The 14,151-nt window shown below is 38.2% G+C and overlaps 2 protein-coding genes across 2 annotated transcripts; one reads left to right on the forward strand and one right to left on the reverse strand.

Annotated features, from left to right (window-relative positions):
* Positions 1–347: 347 nt before the first annotated feature.
* On the forward strand, positions 348–8,057 carry spdya (speedy/RINGO cell cycle regulator family member A). Its single transcript, XM_041812952.1, has 7 exons — positions 348–569; positions 2,652–2,909; positions 3,019–3,077; positions 3,170–3,255; positions 3,364–3,535; positions 5,279–5,609; positions 7,555–8,057. The coding sequence occupies exons 2-7, from the start codon at positions 2,669–2,671 to the stop codon at positions 7,614–7,616; spliced, it is 951 nt and encodes a 316-aa protein (XP_041668886.1). The 5' UTR covers positions 348–569; positions 2,652–2,668; the 3' UTR covers positions 7,617–8,057.
* Positions 8,058–8,218: 161 nt separating this feature from the next.
* trmt61b (tRNA methyltransferase 61B) lies at positions 8,219–12,040 on the reverse strand. The gene is made up of 7 exons (XM_041812946.1): positions 11,056–12,040; positions 10,855–10,957; positions 9,461–9,651; positions 9,235–9,326; positions 8,644–8,843; positions 8,467–8,550; positions 8,219–8,355 (listed from the first exon to the last, which is right to left on the reverse strand). Exons 1-7 carry the CDS (start codon positions 11,842–11,844, stop codon positions 8,321–8,323), a joined length of 1,494 nt encoding a protein of 497 aa, XP_041668880.1. The 5' UTR covers positions 11,845–12,040; the 3' UTR covers positions 8,219–8,320.
* Between the last annotated feature and the right edge of the window lie 2,111 nt (positions 12,041–14,151).

Genomic DNA, 14,151 nt, shown 5'->3' on the forward strand with positions numbered 1-14,151 from the left:
TATTGTATTGTATGTCTATTTATACGGCAGTTTCAAAATGTAATCAGGTTGTTTTCAAATCATGTTTTTATTTTTATTTTTTTATTCGCGTATCTCCTACGTCCCTTTGCGAATCCCTGGGGGTACAAGTACCCCAGTTTGGGGATCACTGGACAACACTAACCCTTATGGGCGTGACACTGATGGCATAGGGCGCATGCGCTCGCATGCGCAGAACCACAAAGTAGCAATTTTTGATGGGTAGCAAAAAATGACACCACACCTTACCCTGCCTCCAGCATACTAAAACAGCCCCTGCTACCAGTGTACGAGACTGTGGAAAGAGATTGCGTTTTTATTCATTGAACTGATAATGATACGTTTCTTCTTAGCGTTATCCCTGCTAAGTATAAGGTATCTCGATGAGATGAAGAGGATGCAGAAGAAGGCGTAGAAGAAGAGAGGCGGTTGCGCGATGCGCGTTCCCGCGTTCAGGTAACAGACGCGCGTGCTTGCATGAACTCGGATCTTCTCTGGTCGACGCTGAAACGGCTGGTGACCGACTTTCCCGTTTATCAGACTTCTAAATCGTAAGAATTTATCTCTGTCAGTTAATATTCCCTGGATATTTTAGAGCTGTTATGTTTTATTTCGCTGATATAGGAGTTTTAAATACATCAACGTGTCAATTTTCGATCATTTTATGTGCTTAAAGAAATTTAAGCTAGTTGCTAAACTATGATGTAACACAGTGTCAAAATAGAGACATACAGAGGTTAGCAGTTTGTCAAGACTACAGAAGTCTAACCAAAGAGCTTTGCTAACAATAATGATATACTGAAATAGCATCAGTTAGCCCTGTGTTAAGGTGGGTGTTATCAACTGTTTAGCTGCCTGCTAATTAGCGTCAACATTAACGTCAGTTTCAGGTCAACATTAAGCTGTAAGCTAACGGAGCTGGATGAAAACAGGTTAAAAAATGACCAAGCCAGTGTTATTATAATTAACTAAAACTAACCAAGCAACTAAAACTAAAATGTAAAAATCCTTTTAGTAAACCAAAACTAAATAAAAACTAAGCTTTCAAATGAAATCTAAAATTGTATCGTGTGCTTACAAAACTAAAATGAAATAGAATTAGAAACAAAATCTCCTTAGGTTTGTCTTTGACACTAGCATAGTGACTGACATTAACACCCAAGCCAGGAGAGAGTAAAATATCCTGATTTGGTTGAAGATAACTTCACACAATGGTAATTTAGGTCTTGAGTGGTTTCTAAATACTAAGGTTTAATAATTACAGTGAAAAGTAAAGAGCCTATTTAGGTTTTGTCCCAGACAGGTATCCTACATCACTGAAAAAAACTAAAACTAACACTAAAACTAATGAAAACTAAACTTAAACGAAGCATTTTTGCAAAATAAAAACTAAACTAAACTAAAAACCAGCAGTAAGAACTAATTAAAACTAAACTGAAATTGAAAAAAAAAAAGTAAAAACTAAATAGAAAGTAAAACTAATAAAAAAATACATAACTTTTTAAATCTTGGAACGAGCTTTGTTAATTTTTTTTCAAGAAGTAGGATTGTCACGATACCAGGATTATAGAATGTGATAAATTACTAGTAAAACTTAAAAAAATACAGATACCTGTTGATACTAAAACAGCAAAGCTAGAAGTCCTGGGCACCTACAAATGTTTGGGAAACTGGAACCAAATTGAATTACTGAAGGTACAAGCAAACTCCTGCACATTACCTAATTTGCATAAATACTCTGGCAACACTTAAGGACTCAAATGTTGTCCTATGCATTTGTGCAGTTTGCTATTTTTGGCTGAAATCCAGTTGAACTGCTGGCATTTTCCTCAAGTAAAAGGTCCACCCAGCTCAGCTTTGGCTCAGAAATAAAAAAAATTTAAAAATGAACAGGCCTACTTCAAAAAGCTTTGGTACTTATTGGCACAACATATCAATAATCATCAATATCATAGAATATATAGTTTTATTGAGTCCCCACAACACTAAGTACCCAAAATTAGGACAGACTTGGTAGTCTGAACCAGTGGTCCCCAACCTTTTTTCCTTTGAGCCCGCCTGCTTGTATCTAAGAGAAATTCAGCTCTCCCACAACTGATGTGAAAAAAAAAAATAGTGATATCTTGTGGCCAAAATTAACATAAATTTTAATTATTTTTTGTTTAAATCTCCCCCAAAAATTAGCCCTAAAAACAAAGTATTTTACCTAAAAACCATTGCATGACTTATTTAGAAGTATTGTACCATGATTTCTGTTAATATGCTCAAATGGGATTTCCAGACAGAGCCTCGTCCCCTGCCTCTGAACCAAGGGTCTGGACAATAAGCAGTAATACTATGAGCATTTAAATCAAGGTTATTGTAGGTCACTAAAACAAACTAAATTGCTAAAACTAAAATATAAAAATAATTTTAGTTAATTGAAACCAAGAAGAAGCTTAGTTTTATTTAAAAAAACAGAGTAAGCCAGTACTTTTTATTTGCCTTTTTTGATTGCAATGCAGAATATATTATATTATATATAAAATCAGTATAACAGGGTAATTTTTACAGCTATGAATTAATATTTGTTTTTTTTCTTGGATCACCTTTGAATGTCCTCTCTGAACCCATCGCACACCTCTTTTCTACAGATGATCCAAACTGAAGCATGATGAAGCGTACACACAAGCAGTGCCAGACTCCTCCATCAGTAACTGTCCAGGTCAAACCCAATACTTTATGCTCCCGCCAAGTCAGAAGACGTCTGTGGATGAAAACACAAGAAGCCGAGGGCCCACCAAAGAAGAGCCAGCGGAATAAGCAATGGATTGAGATGTATAATCCCCAAATAATGCCTCCAACTTTTGTCATCTCTCGTCAGGAAATGACAGCATTTTTCATACTTTTTGGTAAATGGATAGCCTCAATAAAACATGTTTAAATCAGCCTTAATCTTAAACTAAAAAAGAAAAACAACTACTTGGCATTTGATTTTTGAATATTAGTGTTTGGTTCCAGATGATGACCTGGTCCATGGCTTCCTGTTGATGGATAGTTGCTACAAAATGACTGACAAGGTAAATTTGTAGATAAATGTTTTACTGAGAGGTACATATCTGTGAAGCCTTGTGAGGCTTTCTGACTTTAGTTTTTCTCTTATTTTCAACAGTACCTTCTAGCCATGACATTTGTGTACTTCAAAAGAGCTCGCCTCTCTATTGATGAATACACCAGGAAGAATTTATTCATCGCACTGTAAGTTTTAAAGAGGAAAAAAAAAAATCAATGCTCCTCCCTTGTGTCTTGTTAGTCTTGTAAAATATCCTGTAGCCCTGCATTTGACTCATGTTTCTCTATTCATAGTTATCTGGCCAATACCATGGAGGAAGATGAGGAAGAAAATAAGTATGAGATTTTTCCTTGGGCGCTGGGAAAGAACTGGAGGAAACAGTTCCCCCGCTTTATCAAGATGCGAGACAAACTCTGGGCTCGTATGGACCACAGAGCTGCTGTCAGCAGGCGCTGCTGTGAAGAGGTAGACACAGTACCATGCAGGTGCCTAAGGTTGGCTATACACTAGACCAGGGGTCAGCAATTAAAATTCTCAGAGGTCCTGTTCAACATAAGTTCCTCAAGCAAAGGTTCAGAATATAAATTCATCTCACATGTAATATAATTTTGTCCAGTATTAGTCCAGTAAAACCAGGCCTGTATAAGATAACCTGGGTCACGAAGAGATTGAGATATCTACTTAAAGCCAAAACAAATTTAATGTAGAACAATGAAGTTCTGACAGTCTGTTCTTTTTTGATTAGAAAGTTCAAAGCACAGCGTCTGTACTTTCCCTAAATTCACTTGTTTTTCTGGGACTTTCTCTGTCCCTGCAGCAGCTGTCTTCACTCGCTGTGCCTCATCTGAGTGCAGCATTTCATTGGCTGGGCAGCTTCACATGAAGCTGCCATTATGATGAGAAGTTGCACAGGCCAAACAAGATTACCCCCCCCAGAAAAAAAACCCTGCACAGGTAGAGAGAGGATCGCTTGTCAGAATGAGAGAACAGGTGCACACTATAGGATTTTTTTTTTAAATTTAATTTTGGGCTTTTTATGCATTTATTAGAGAGGAGGACAGGGACACGACCTAAGCGCTCAGCCATCTGCGCCCCAAGACAATTGTTAAATCGTAGACTGATTCTAAATACCTGGGAAAGACATAAGGTCAGTTTCAGACATTTTTATGATAAAATTCTCCAAATGAACACACAAGGTCAAAAAACAAACCTGTTGGTAGTTATGCTCAACGGACGTGATCTCACAGAACCTAAAATAGACTGCAGAAATAAAACAAATATGGAAAGATGGATATTGTCAGCTGGCTGTTACACCATTGTTGAGAAGATGGTATATTCCTTATGACACTGCCAAGCTTGTGAGCTGTAAAAGTATACAGCACCCTGTTGGTGACGCTTTCCTGTCTTCTTAACATCACTCACATTGGCTATTTAAGGTATTCAGTCGTCAAAGGCAGCCCAATCTATAATCAGATATATCAGATATGTGCATTTTATATTTAAGTTCGATATTTCTGATTTTTGGAAGGGCAGATGCGACCCAAAATTGGATGTGAAAAGATTTAGTGTGTAGTCAGCCAAAGGCAAGGTAATTTTAAATAAACTTGGCTGAGGAGAATGTTACCCTAAAAAGTACTGTTCAGAATTCTTAGCCCATCACAGTCTTTTTGTTGTAACAAGAGTTTGATGATGGCCTATTTTATAACTATTTGTTTCTCATAATATTCTTATGTACACAAAATTTGAAAAACAAAAGGTTTTCACAAGCAAAAGTGGAGACTTCCCTTTTTACTGCACACATTTTGATCTCTTTCCGGTAGGCAGTATTTTTTAGATTTTGTAAATAAACTATGAGTGCTGGGTTAAAAAAACAATTTAAAAATTCTGAAATGCAAGAATATAGTCTTGAATTTTGTTGTTTTTTGTCGATCGGATCAAGATAAGTCATCTCTACTCTGCTTCTTCCACGTTTCATTCTGTGGCTGGGTTGCATTTTTGAGGATGTGCACAGCCGACACATGGCAGTCATCATGCGTAGCTGACAGCGAGTATATCTTCGGCCTTACGAGACTGAAACATTACTGTTTTAGCTAGTGTTTGATGCTAGAATTTCCACACCTGTTACTTTGTGTTGCTTGTTTGTGCCTTCACAAAACTGTCCATATTTTATTTTCCTGATTTATGTCCACTTATCACTCTCTCTATCAGGTAATGGCCATTGTGCCCTCTCACTATTTGTGGCAGCGAAATCGCTCTGAACACCACGGATATGCCCAGCGGCAGTACAGTGACCAGTCCCTTGTTCCTTTTCCCCGCGGCCCCTCAGCCTCTCCGGTGTTCTGCGCCCTCTGTAAACGGGGCACCAGCTTGGATAAGGGCTCTACTGCACAGACCCAAAACCCAGCCTTTCATCGGCCGCTCATCTCTGCAAAGCAAGTGGAAATCACCCCACCCAGGAAGTTGACCCCTTGCTGGAGGAAAATCAGGGCCAAACCCCAGACTGAGCACTCTGCCTGCTGCTGCGTCGAGGAGCCTTCCAGTAGGTTTCACCAATATGCTCCAACTAAATATCCCTTTAATATCAGGATACATTTATATACGGACATATATTTTGGTTCATGTATGGTGTTCATAATAGACTGTGCATGTTCTTGAAATCCTCACTTTTTTGTTTTTTAGGACAAATATTACTGTAGGAGTGGCATTGATATTAAGCAGTAACCTGATTAATCAGAGCACCCTTTTAAAAACTTTGTTTCATAGTGCTTATTTTCTAAAGAACTTAGAAACAACACATCCTCAACTTGACACAAATATTCAGGATTTTATTGAGAATAAGTGACACTACGATAGTCACTGCTCCTCTCTCTGCTGAAGCTTTCACTCCCGCTACCCGTGTCATTCACTGGTTGGCAAATACGTTATAATAAAGATACAATATGTAGAATTTTTGCACTCAAATATCTATATTAATTTAAAAGTGACCAATCTAATGTTATATAATGTATTTATTTGAGGTGTTACAGAATCGTCAATATTTCCCTAAGACAGAGAAATTATTAGTTTTAATAACTGTAATGGGACATGTCCTTACATGGAGGCAGCCATAGGTTGCGAGTTTGATCGCCCAAACTGACCTCAGCATCATGGCTTCCACCTACAGTCATTATTTCCAGCCTGTTCACCAGCACTGCTCAGCTCCCCCACCTCCATAGTCCCCTTCTCAATATTACTCCTTCTTTAGAATTGAGGTCTCTGTTTAAAAAATTGCACATCATAATGCGTATTTATTAAATAGAAAACCAACATTCTGTTTTCATTTATTAATATCTCATAATGAAGGAGAAATGCCTGAAATAGGAGCTTCCAGGGCACCAGGAAGTGATCCTAGACACATGCGTGTTCTGGGATCACTTCCTGGTGCCCTGGAAGCTCCTATGTCAGTACTGTTTCTTCTGTAGTTTCTCAAATTTTAGGATTCGCCCTACAGATCAGGTCCCCCTGTTAATTTACAGTAAAAGACAAAAACAAGTATCTGAAATGATTTTATATTCAAATACTCTTCTGCAATCCCATAAATCATATGAATATAGCCAAGTGCACACTGGTCACCTCTTAATCATTTTTAGGTTGAAAATAATTAAATTCTTTTAAAAGCTTTGTTTACCTCATTTAGACTACTAAGATGGTGCAGAGAGGAACCTGTCAGTTTGGTTTTATAATTTTAAATTTAAATTTTATTTATTTTAAATTATTTTACCCCAGTATTTGATTGCTACCGATTGCTTGAGTAGTCAGCAAATTTGTATAGTCCCTTTTGCATCACATGATAATCCGCAAAGTGTTTACTCTGTTGCAGTTAGACCAAGAGCAGGTAGAGTGCTGTAAAAAAAGTATTTACCACCTTCCCAATTTCTTCTTTTTTCTTTTTTTTGCATTTGTCACACTGAAATGTTTCAGATCAAACAAATTTTAGTACTAGAGAAACATTACCTGAGTAAGTACAAAACTCAGTTATTGAATGATAATTTTGTTAAGTGAAAACAAAAGCCATAACCAAGTAACTGGTTGTGCCACCCTTGGCAGCAACAGCTGCAATCAAGAGTTTGAAACAACTGAAGATGAGTCTTCACATCGTTTGGAGGAATTTTCGCCCACTCCTCTTTTCATAATTGTTTTCATTTAGCTACACTGGAGGATTTCCAAGCATAAACAGCCTGTTTAATTTGAATTTGGTGTTTTGGCTTGATCTTAGGTGTGCCTTGGGCTAAAACATTGAAAACTACTGCCTCAAGTCCACGTAGTATATTCCCAACATTAACATCAGTATATCAGTTGTAGAATTAAACATAAACCACACCTATCTCACCTTCACCATGTAACACTGGCCATTTAAAACTACCCTGATTATAAAATCTATAAAAGTCATCAAATCCACCCTATCTTGTACTAAATTACACATCTCTGCATCTTCCCTCTGTCAGGTGATGAGTCGGCCTGCTGCTCCTCATACGACGCCTCCATGGAATGGATCAATGAAGAGTAGAGACACACACACCTCTGCAGTTTCAGAGCTTCCAGCCTCACATTCTGTTTCTTATCTCTTTCCTCAAAAGGCACAATAACAGAGAAGTAAAGGGTCTATGATTTTTGTTGATCTCCTTAGAGATTCAAATATTTTTAGTTAAAATGAGTTTGTGTCATTAACTGCATCTCAAAGTTGTGAAAACAAGCAGCACCTTGTCTAAGTTTTACCTGCACAGTGTTCTTGATTATTTATTTATTTACTAAATCACTTTAGGGATCTTTTGAAGACCACTTTTTACAAAATCAAACCCTGAGTCATTTGTCATTTTAGCCACTGATGTTTACGTGCCTGTCACATGCTGGGAATCCACTGGGTGTTTTTTTTTTCTTTTCTAAATTGTTGCCGATGTTCAGGTTCAGCATTGTTGTTTGAGTTTTTAATAAAAGCTTGAACTTTGTATATTTGAGCTTGTAGAGTCTGATATGCCCTTTGCTACCAAGTTTTATTAACATTTGTTCCACAGGCATATTTTTTAACATTTTAACAGTCGCTTTCCATGCTTTTCCACTTCGCATTTACAAAATGTATCACTGAAGTGAAGAAAAAAATACACCAACAAAACATTTTGATATAATTTATCTATTCCCCAAGTTTGCCACAGGAAGAAAACAGCTTTGGTTGAATCATTCTTTTTTGTCATTGATCCTTTACAGGCAGAGTAGCTATCGCACATACTTCCTCAGTTTCACTAGGAACGCTGCAAAGATAAAGAACAAAATGAGAATATATTTACATTAGAAAATGAAATATAAGCTGTTTAAATGATGGTGAATTTCACAGGTGTGGGCTCAGATTGTGTGTGATTAACCTGTGTGGCTCTTCTGATCAGGATGTGGCCTTGCTATGTAGGGGACGTTCCCGAAGGCTGGCTGTTCCTCTGTTGCCGTCTCTCCTGTTTTAAACATAAAGTTTTTCAAAGAGGAGCTCATGACCAAGAAAAAAATATGACAAAATAACAGGTGTTGGTAATATACGTGTCAATCACCTTTGTCAGTGCCAGCTGATGTCTCATCCTCCCCCTGGACTTTAATCAGTCTTGGGTCTTTCCGACTGCAGTATCTCCCATCTTTCTGGAGGGCTGGGGCCACCAGCCAATCTCTGATCGGAACCTCGACTATGCTTTCACGCAGAAGAGGGAGCTTTAGACATCGAAGCCCTTCCAGCAGGTCAGTGACCTGTGTTATGCTGTGTTACAGAGGGGCAATCAAAAAGGTTAGGTCTCATCTGCTGTAGCAATACAGTCCTGAATGAATCAAATGTTGGTCAAGGTGGCCAGATATTAATAAAGCTTGTTTGATTCCAAAAAATGGAAATTAAGAAAAAAAAATTCATTCTTCTGTAGAAAAAAAAAGAACAATGGATAATTTCAAGGGCACACGGGGAGAGTAGGAAAATATTTTACTGTTATGACTTATGAATGGTACTGAAAGGTTGACATTACATTTATAACTTGGATTTTCTCTACTTTTTTACTAACTTTGACCAGTATTAGGCTAACTGTTTCCCCTTGTTTCTTAGGTTTACATTATCTGGTAACAGATATAAAGGATGACAGTGAGACAGTAAAGGTACATACTTGGCGAGGTAGACAGCACAAATACCTCCAGGGTGCAGATGTGGAGTCACAGTGGATAACACCAGATGAGGACTGGTTAAGTCAAGAGCAACCTGTAACAGACAGTCCATTATTGATGAGACCTCGTTTTAAGTGATGTGGTATTGTTGTTAGTCATCAAAATTTCTCAGACTGCATATAAAATGCTCTACATAACACCATCTTTAAGCCAAAACCACACACTGACCGAGTGGAATCCCTGGCCAGTGAGGAATGAGGAAGCATTGCAGAGGTCAGCTTGGAGAAACTGGATGTTGTCGGGCCACTCCTCCCCTCTTCGCTGACTCCACGCTGCTCTCCACCGCTGGTAGTTTAGAACAGCTCTTTTGTGATGATCCTCTCTGACCTCCAGACTCAGCACACGACCCTTAGAGCCAACTGGGAAGAACATGAACATAATGTGGATTGTCAACTCTGTGGCAGATATTTCCATTCATTTTTATTCCACTTATCCCGCACAAGGTTGCAGGAGGGCAAGAGGCATTACTAGCTGGCATGGTGTGGTCCTACGGACAGTAAGAGTCACTAATCAGCATAACAAACACGTCTTTGGACTGTGGGAGGACGTCGGACCTGGAGTGGACCCACTCATGCACAAGGAGACTATGCAAACCCTGTCTCATGGGAAATTAAAGCAGGAACTTTCTTGCCCTGAGGCTAAAGTGCTCACCCCTGCACCAGAAATATCACAATGGCACATAGAAAGTGTTACATTAAACATAGCCATTTAAACCCTATTACCCAAAAAGTTGGGACACTGTGCAAAATGTAAACAAAACAAAACAGAAAATAGTGATTTTTTAAAAATCCTTTTCAAAAATTTTATAGCTCTTGAACACTGCACAAATATGAGGTATGATTTACAAGCTGATGCACTTTTTTGTTTTTTTGGATATATATATTTATACTGATCTCGTGATGCATACAATATGTTCCAAAAAATGGGACAGGGGTAGGAAAAGACTGAGAAAGTTGTGGAATATTCAAGAACACAGTAAAAGAGTGTTGGTACTAGACTGGCATGCATGCACACTAAAAATGTATAAATATTAAGTGAAACATACACCATAGAAACCCCTCTGGGAAAAAAATATACTTTTACCAGGGAGGGAAAGGAACCAAACTATTGTACTCAAGTAAAAATACAGTTACATTGGTTAAAATTTACTCAAGTAAGAGTCAAGGTATTGGTCTTTAAATCTACTCAAGTAAAAAATTAAAATAAGACAGTGTACTGAGTAACTACTTTTGATCCCCAAGGGTATATTCAAAAGAATATAGAGGATTTTTAAACTTGTAGTCTGAGTTTATTTAAAGTTTAAACAATGTTCCAACTTCTTCTTTTTTAATGCAATTCATATAATATCTGAATACAGAAGTCATTTTGGAAAACTGTAACCTAATTTTAAAATCAAACTTCTTGAAAAGTTAAATATGAATTACTGAAATGATAAGGTTATAAAATAAGTACTGCAACAACTAAGGCATGAAAGAGCTAAATTGATTTCCAAGTGGAGAATCTCAACTTTGAAGCCTTTTTTCTACCACTATTTAAGAAAGCCAGAGAGAGAAAATGCAAACCTGCTCTGGACAGGAACATAGACATGCCCCCGGACCCTGAGCCTGACTCTAGCACACAGTCTCCCTCTGTCACATCCATCATCATCAACATGGTCACTGCATCCTGGGGGGGAAACGCATACAATAGATATGAGAAGGATGATGAATGAAAGAGCAACAAAAAAATCACATTCATTTGGGGTCTACAATCAAATACTTCACCTTTGGGTAGGAGATGGCCGGCCCCCTCTTCATGAACAGCACATAATCCTCCAGACTGGCCCGGCGTATGAAGAGGGAAACACCCCTGCTTGTTTTTAAGAAGCAACCCGCAGGCTGCCCGGCTATGTTATCATGCATGATGATGCCCCATCCGCTCATCAGCCGTGCCCCTCTCTGCAGCTCGAACATCTTCCTGAAGCTCACCTTCCCCTGCCTGTGATACTCAGCCACAAGCAGCTCCCCAAATGCAATCAAGTTCTCCCCTGGAAGGGTGGACGATTTTAAACCTCTGTCCTCATTAAATGTTGTGTTTGGCTGAGTCTCTGCACTAAGTAACTCCTCATCAACATCTGGAGCATGAGGGGTATCTGAATCAACCTCACTGGGGATAATCTCATGTCCAACCTCCTCTTGTGCAACTGTTTCCTGGATATTTGTCCCATCTTCAGGGTCTTGCTGGTTCTGCTCCCTCAGTTGCATCACTTCATGGCTCAGGGTATCCTGGGGGAGCATGCCACTGATCCTCTCCAGGGGGGACAAGGGCCTTCTCCTTTTGGACAGCAGTGCACGCTTGTAGGCCAGCTTAGTGCTTAAAGGTGAAGACTCTGCATTATCACCTTCATTTTCTTTATAATCCACGATTGAAGTCGAAAACGTTCTCATCACCCTCCCACATTTATGTAATTTTCCGAGTATAATCCTGTTACTGAGCTGTATATGAGCGGGTGTGCTTATTCTTAACAGTCTATGCATCAAGAAAAGTCCAGAAAAGGGCGCTTGCATAGCCATGACTTCTGATTATAACCTAATATAAAATTAAAGTATCTCATCCGTCGAATCAACGTCAGATTAATTCATACTAATTAAACCACAGCTTGCAAATAAATCCCCAAATATTGTTTATTTCACCTACTTCATTTAAAGTGCTCTCATTAGCGCTTCGCTGCCGGCTTTATTTACAGTCCATGGAGGTTACCATGCTGGAAAACACACGTGAACAACGTCATAACTAAGCGACAGATGTAGTAAATTGGGTCTACCAGCAGAGGGTGATGTTTCACATTCTCATACGACTCAGTAAAGCGAGAGGATCCAGCTCTTAAATGAATAACCATGTTATTTAGCAGTCTTTACATTATTTCAGCCGAAGTTTATTTGGGTATTGAATTTCTGTAACTAAAGTGGGAATTATCATCCCGCTCTTGAATCAAATACGCCAGCGAAGGAACAAAAAAATGTCAGACAACCGCAAAGATTGTCAAAACTGATCAGTCGTCAAAGTTTTTATGTAAACTTAAAATAAATGTGCTTCTGCAACAAAAAAGTAAAAATGATGTTCATATCGTGCCTTAACTTTTGGAATCATCCATGCTATCTCACTGTGTTTCCCTGTCTAATGTGTGCAGATCTCCAAAAACCATAAAGTATAATAATAAGACAAAACATTTTCATTGATATCCTAGATTTTTTTTTCTTGCTGCTAGCTAGCAAAAAACAATCCTAACTTTCCTGCTTGTCTGTTTAAATCCATATGGTCCTTAGCTCAAAAACATATCAATCAATTTTTAAATTTAAGCACTACTGAACAATTAAAGCAGGTATGAAAAACAAATGCTGACACTAGCTTATGTAACTAGTCAACTGTCCCTGTCCCAGTCACCCAAAGGTTCTCAATCACCCAGATATCAGCTGAAAAAAGTTTTGGACTAGTTTCCAAAAAATAAATAAATAAATGTAGGTCCTTCCTCCTTGAAATTTACTTTAGTAAAAGTAAAAATACTGAGTTAAAAATCTACTCAAGTCAAAAAAGTATTTAGTTTAAAGTTCATTTTAAGTACTGAGTAATGAGTAGCTACTGAGGTGATGTATGGTTAAATCTGATCTTTCCTTATTGGCAAGAACAACAGGAGAATAGATCTTCAACCAGGTTGTTCATGTAAAGTCACACCTCTATAAGAAAGTGAAATACACAGCAAAATTGATAATATGAATTAATGTCGAGTTAAATTTAGAACTTTAAAAGTGTCTGTGCTGGTCCACACTACTCTTAGTTAAACTACCCTTAATATCACTCACTGGAGGGATTATATATCCCATCTGGCCTGGGAGCGCCTTGGAATCTCTCAGGAGGAACTAGAAAGTGTTGCAGGGGAGAGGGAAGTCTGGGTTGCTTTGCTAGCCTGCTGCCACCGCAACCCAACCCCAGATGAGCAGAAGAAGAAGGATGGATGGATACACTTAATATTATACACTCTGAAAACTATTACAATATGACAGAGCTGAAATAACTCTTAAGAGTCTGTGGTGAGGAGGGTCTCCATTGCAATTATATTAACTCGTATGCACTATGTTTCCTTTTTGGAACACTTAAAGTCACAGGTAGGGACTCTAACTCAGTGGATAACTTCGGTCATGGTGCAAATGTGTGTCTCACATAAAAATACAACAATACACTTGAAAATGAATTCCAGCAGGGATACACAACAGGCAGAGAAACATTTTATCCAGGCCAAGTACAAACACTTAAATCTGGGTACTCACTGATACTGAGTACAAATTTGAGCAGCAACTTAATAATTCCACAACAGTTATTACAATTATCAAAAAAGTTAGTTTTATTTTCATCAGATGTTTGTCATCCACCCTGGACAATTTATCAGTGCATAATTTTCATTCTCCTCTACGTTTTAGTCCTCATTCATGCTAAAATAACACCAAACTGCAGACATGGCTCCAATTTTTACTACATACTGACATAATAAGAAGCCTACGACATGCTTTAAAATGATAATAAGTACAGTATCTGCAGTGTTTTATGAGTTAGAGTACTCAGGGTTGGTATCAGCATCTGATATCTTATACACAATACACGTATCGATATTGGTTCATCCCTTCTCCAGATGTAACAAACGTGTTGCAGCCGTAACAACTGTATAACATCTGAACATGCTGTAGACACATAACAGATACAAAGACAGAAAACATGTAAACTCAAAAGCAACAGCATTAGAGGTGCCTTTGTCACTGAGTTTCCAAGGTCATTGAAAAGTGTATACATTTCTAAATTCTAATAAATCTATTCACCTGAAAATGAAG

The sequence above is a fragment of the Cheilinus undulatus genome, linkage group 18, assembly GCF_018320785.1.
Source record: "Cheilinus undulatus linkage group 18, ASM1832078v1, whole genome shotgun sequence".
Classification (NCBI taxonomy): Eukaryota; Metazoa; Chordata; class Actinopteri; order Labriformes; family Labridae; genus Cheilinus; species Cheilinus undulatus.

What these genes read in the sequence shown, in the direction of transcription:
- spdya (XM_041812952.1), top strand. Translation starts at nt 2,669, where the DNA reads ATGATGAAGCGTACACACAAGCAGTGCCAGACTCCTCCATCAGTAACT. An exon ending in AAGAATTTATTCATCGCACT is followed by an intron (nt 3,256 to 3,363) that starts GTAAGTTTTAAA and finishes CTCTATTCATAG; the next exon opens with TTATCTGGCCAATACCATGG. An exon ending in GCAGGCGCTGCTGTGAAGAG is followed by an intron (nt 3,536 to 5,278) that starts GTAGACACAGTA and finishes TCTCTCTATCAG; the next exon opens with GTAATGGCCATTGTGCCCTC.
- trmt61b (XM_041812946.1), bottom strand. Translation starts at nt 11,844, where the DNA reads ATGGCTATGCAAGCGCCCTTTTCTGGACTTTTCTTGATGCATAGACTG. An exon ending in TGTGCTGTCTACCTCGCCAA is followed by an intron (nt 8,844 to 9,234) that starts GTATGTACCTTT and finishes TCTGTAACACAG; the next exon opens with CATAACACAGGTCACTGACC. An exon ending in ATCAGCTGGCACTGACAAAG is followed by an intron (nt 8,551 to 8,643) that starts GTGATTGACACG and finishes TGTTTAAAACAG; the next exon opens with GAGAGACGGCAACAGAGGAA.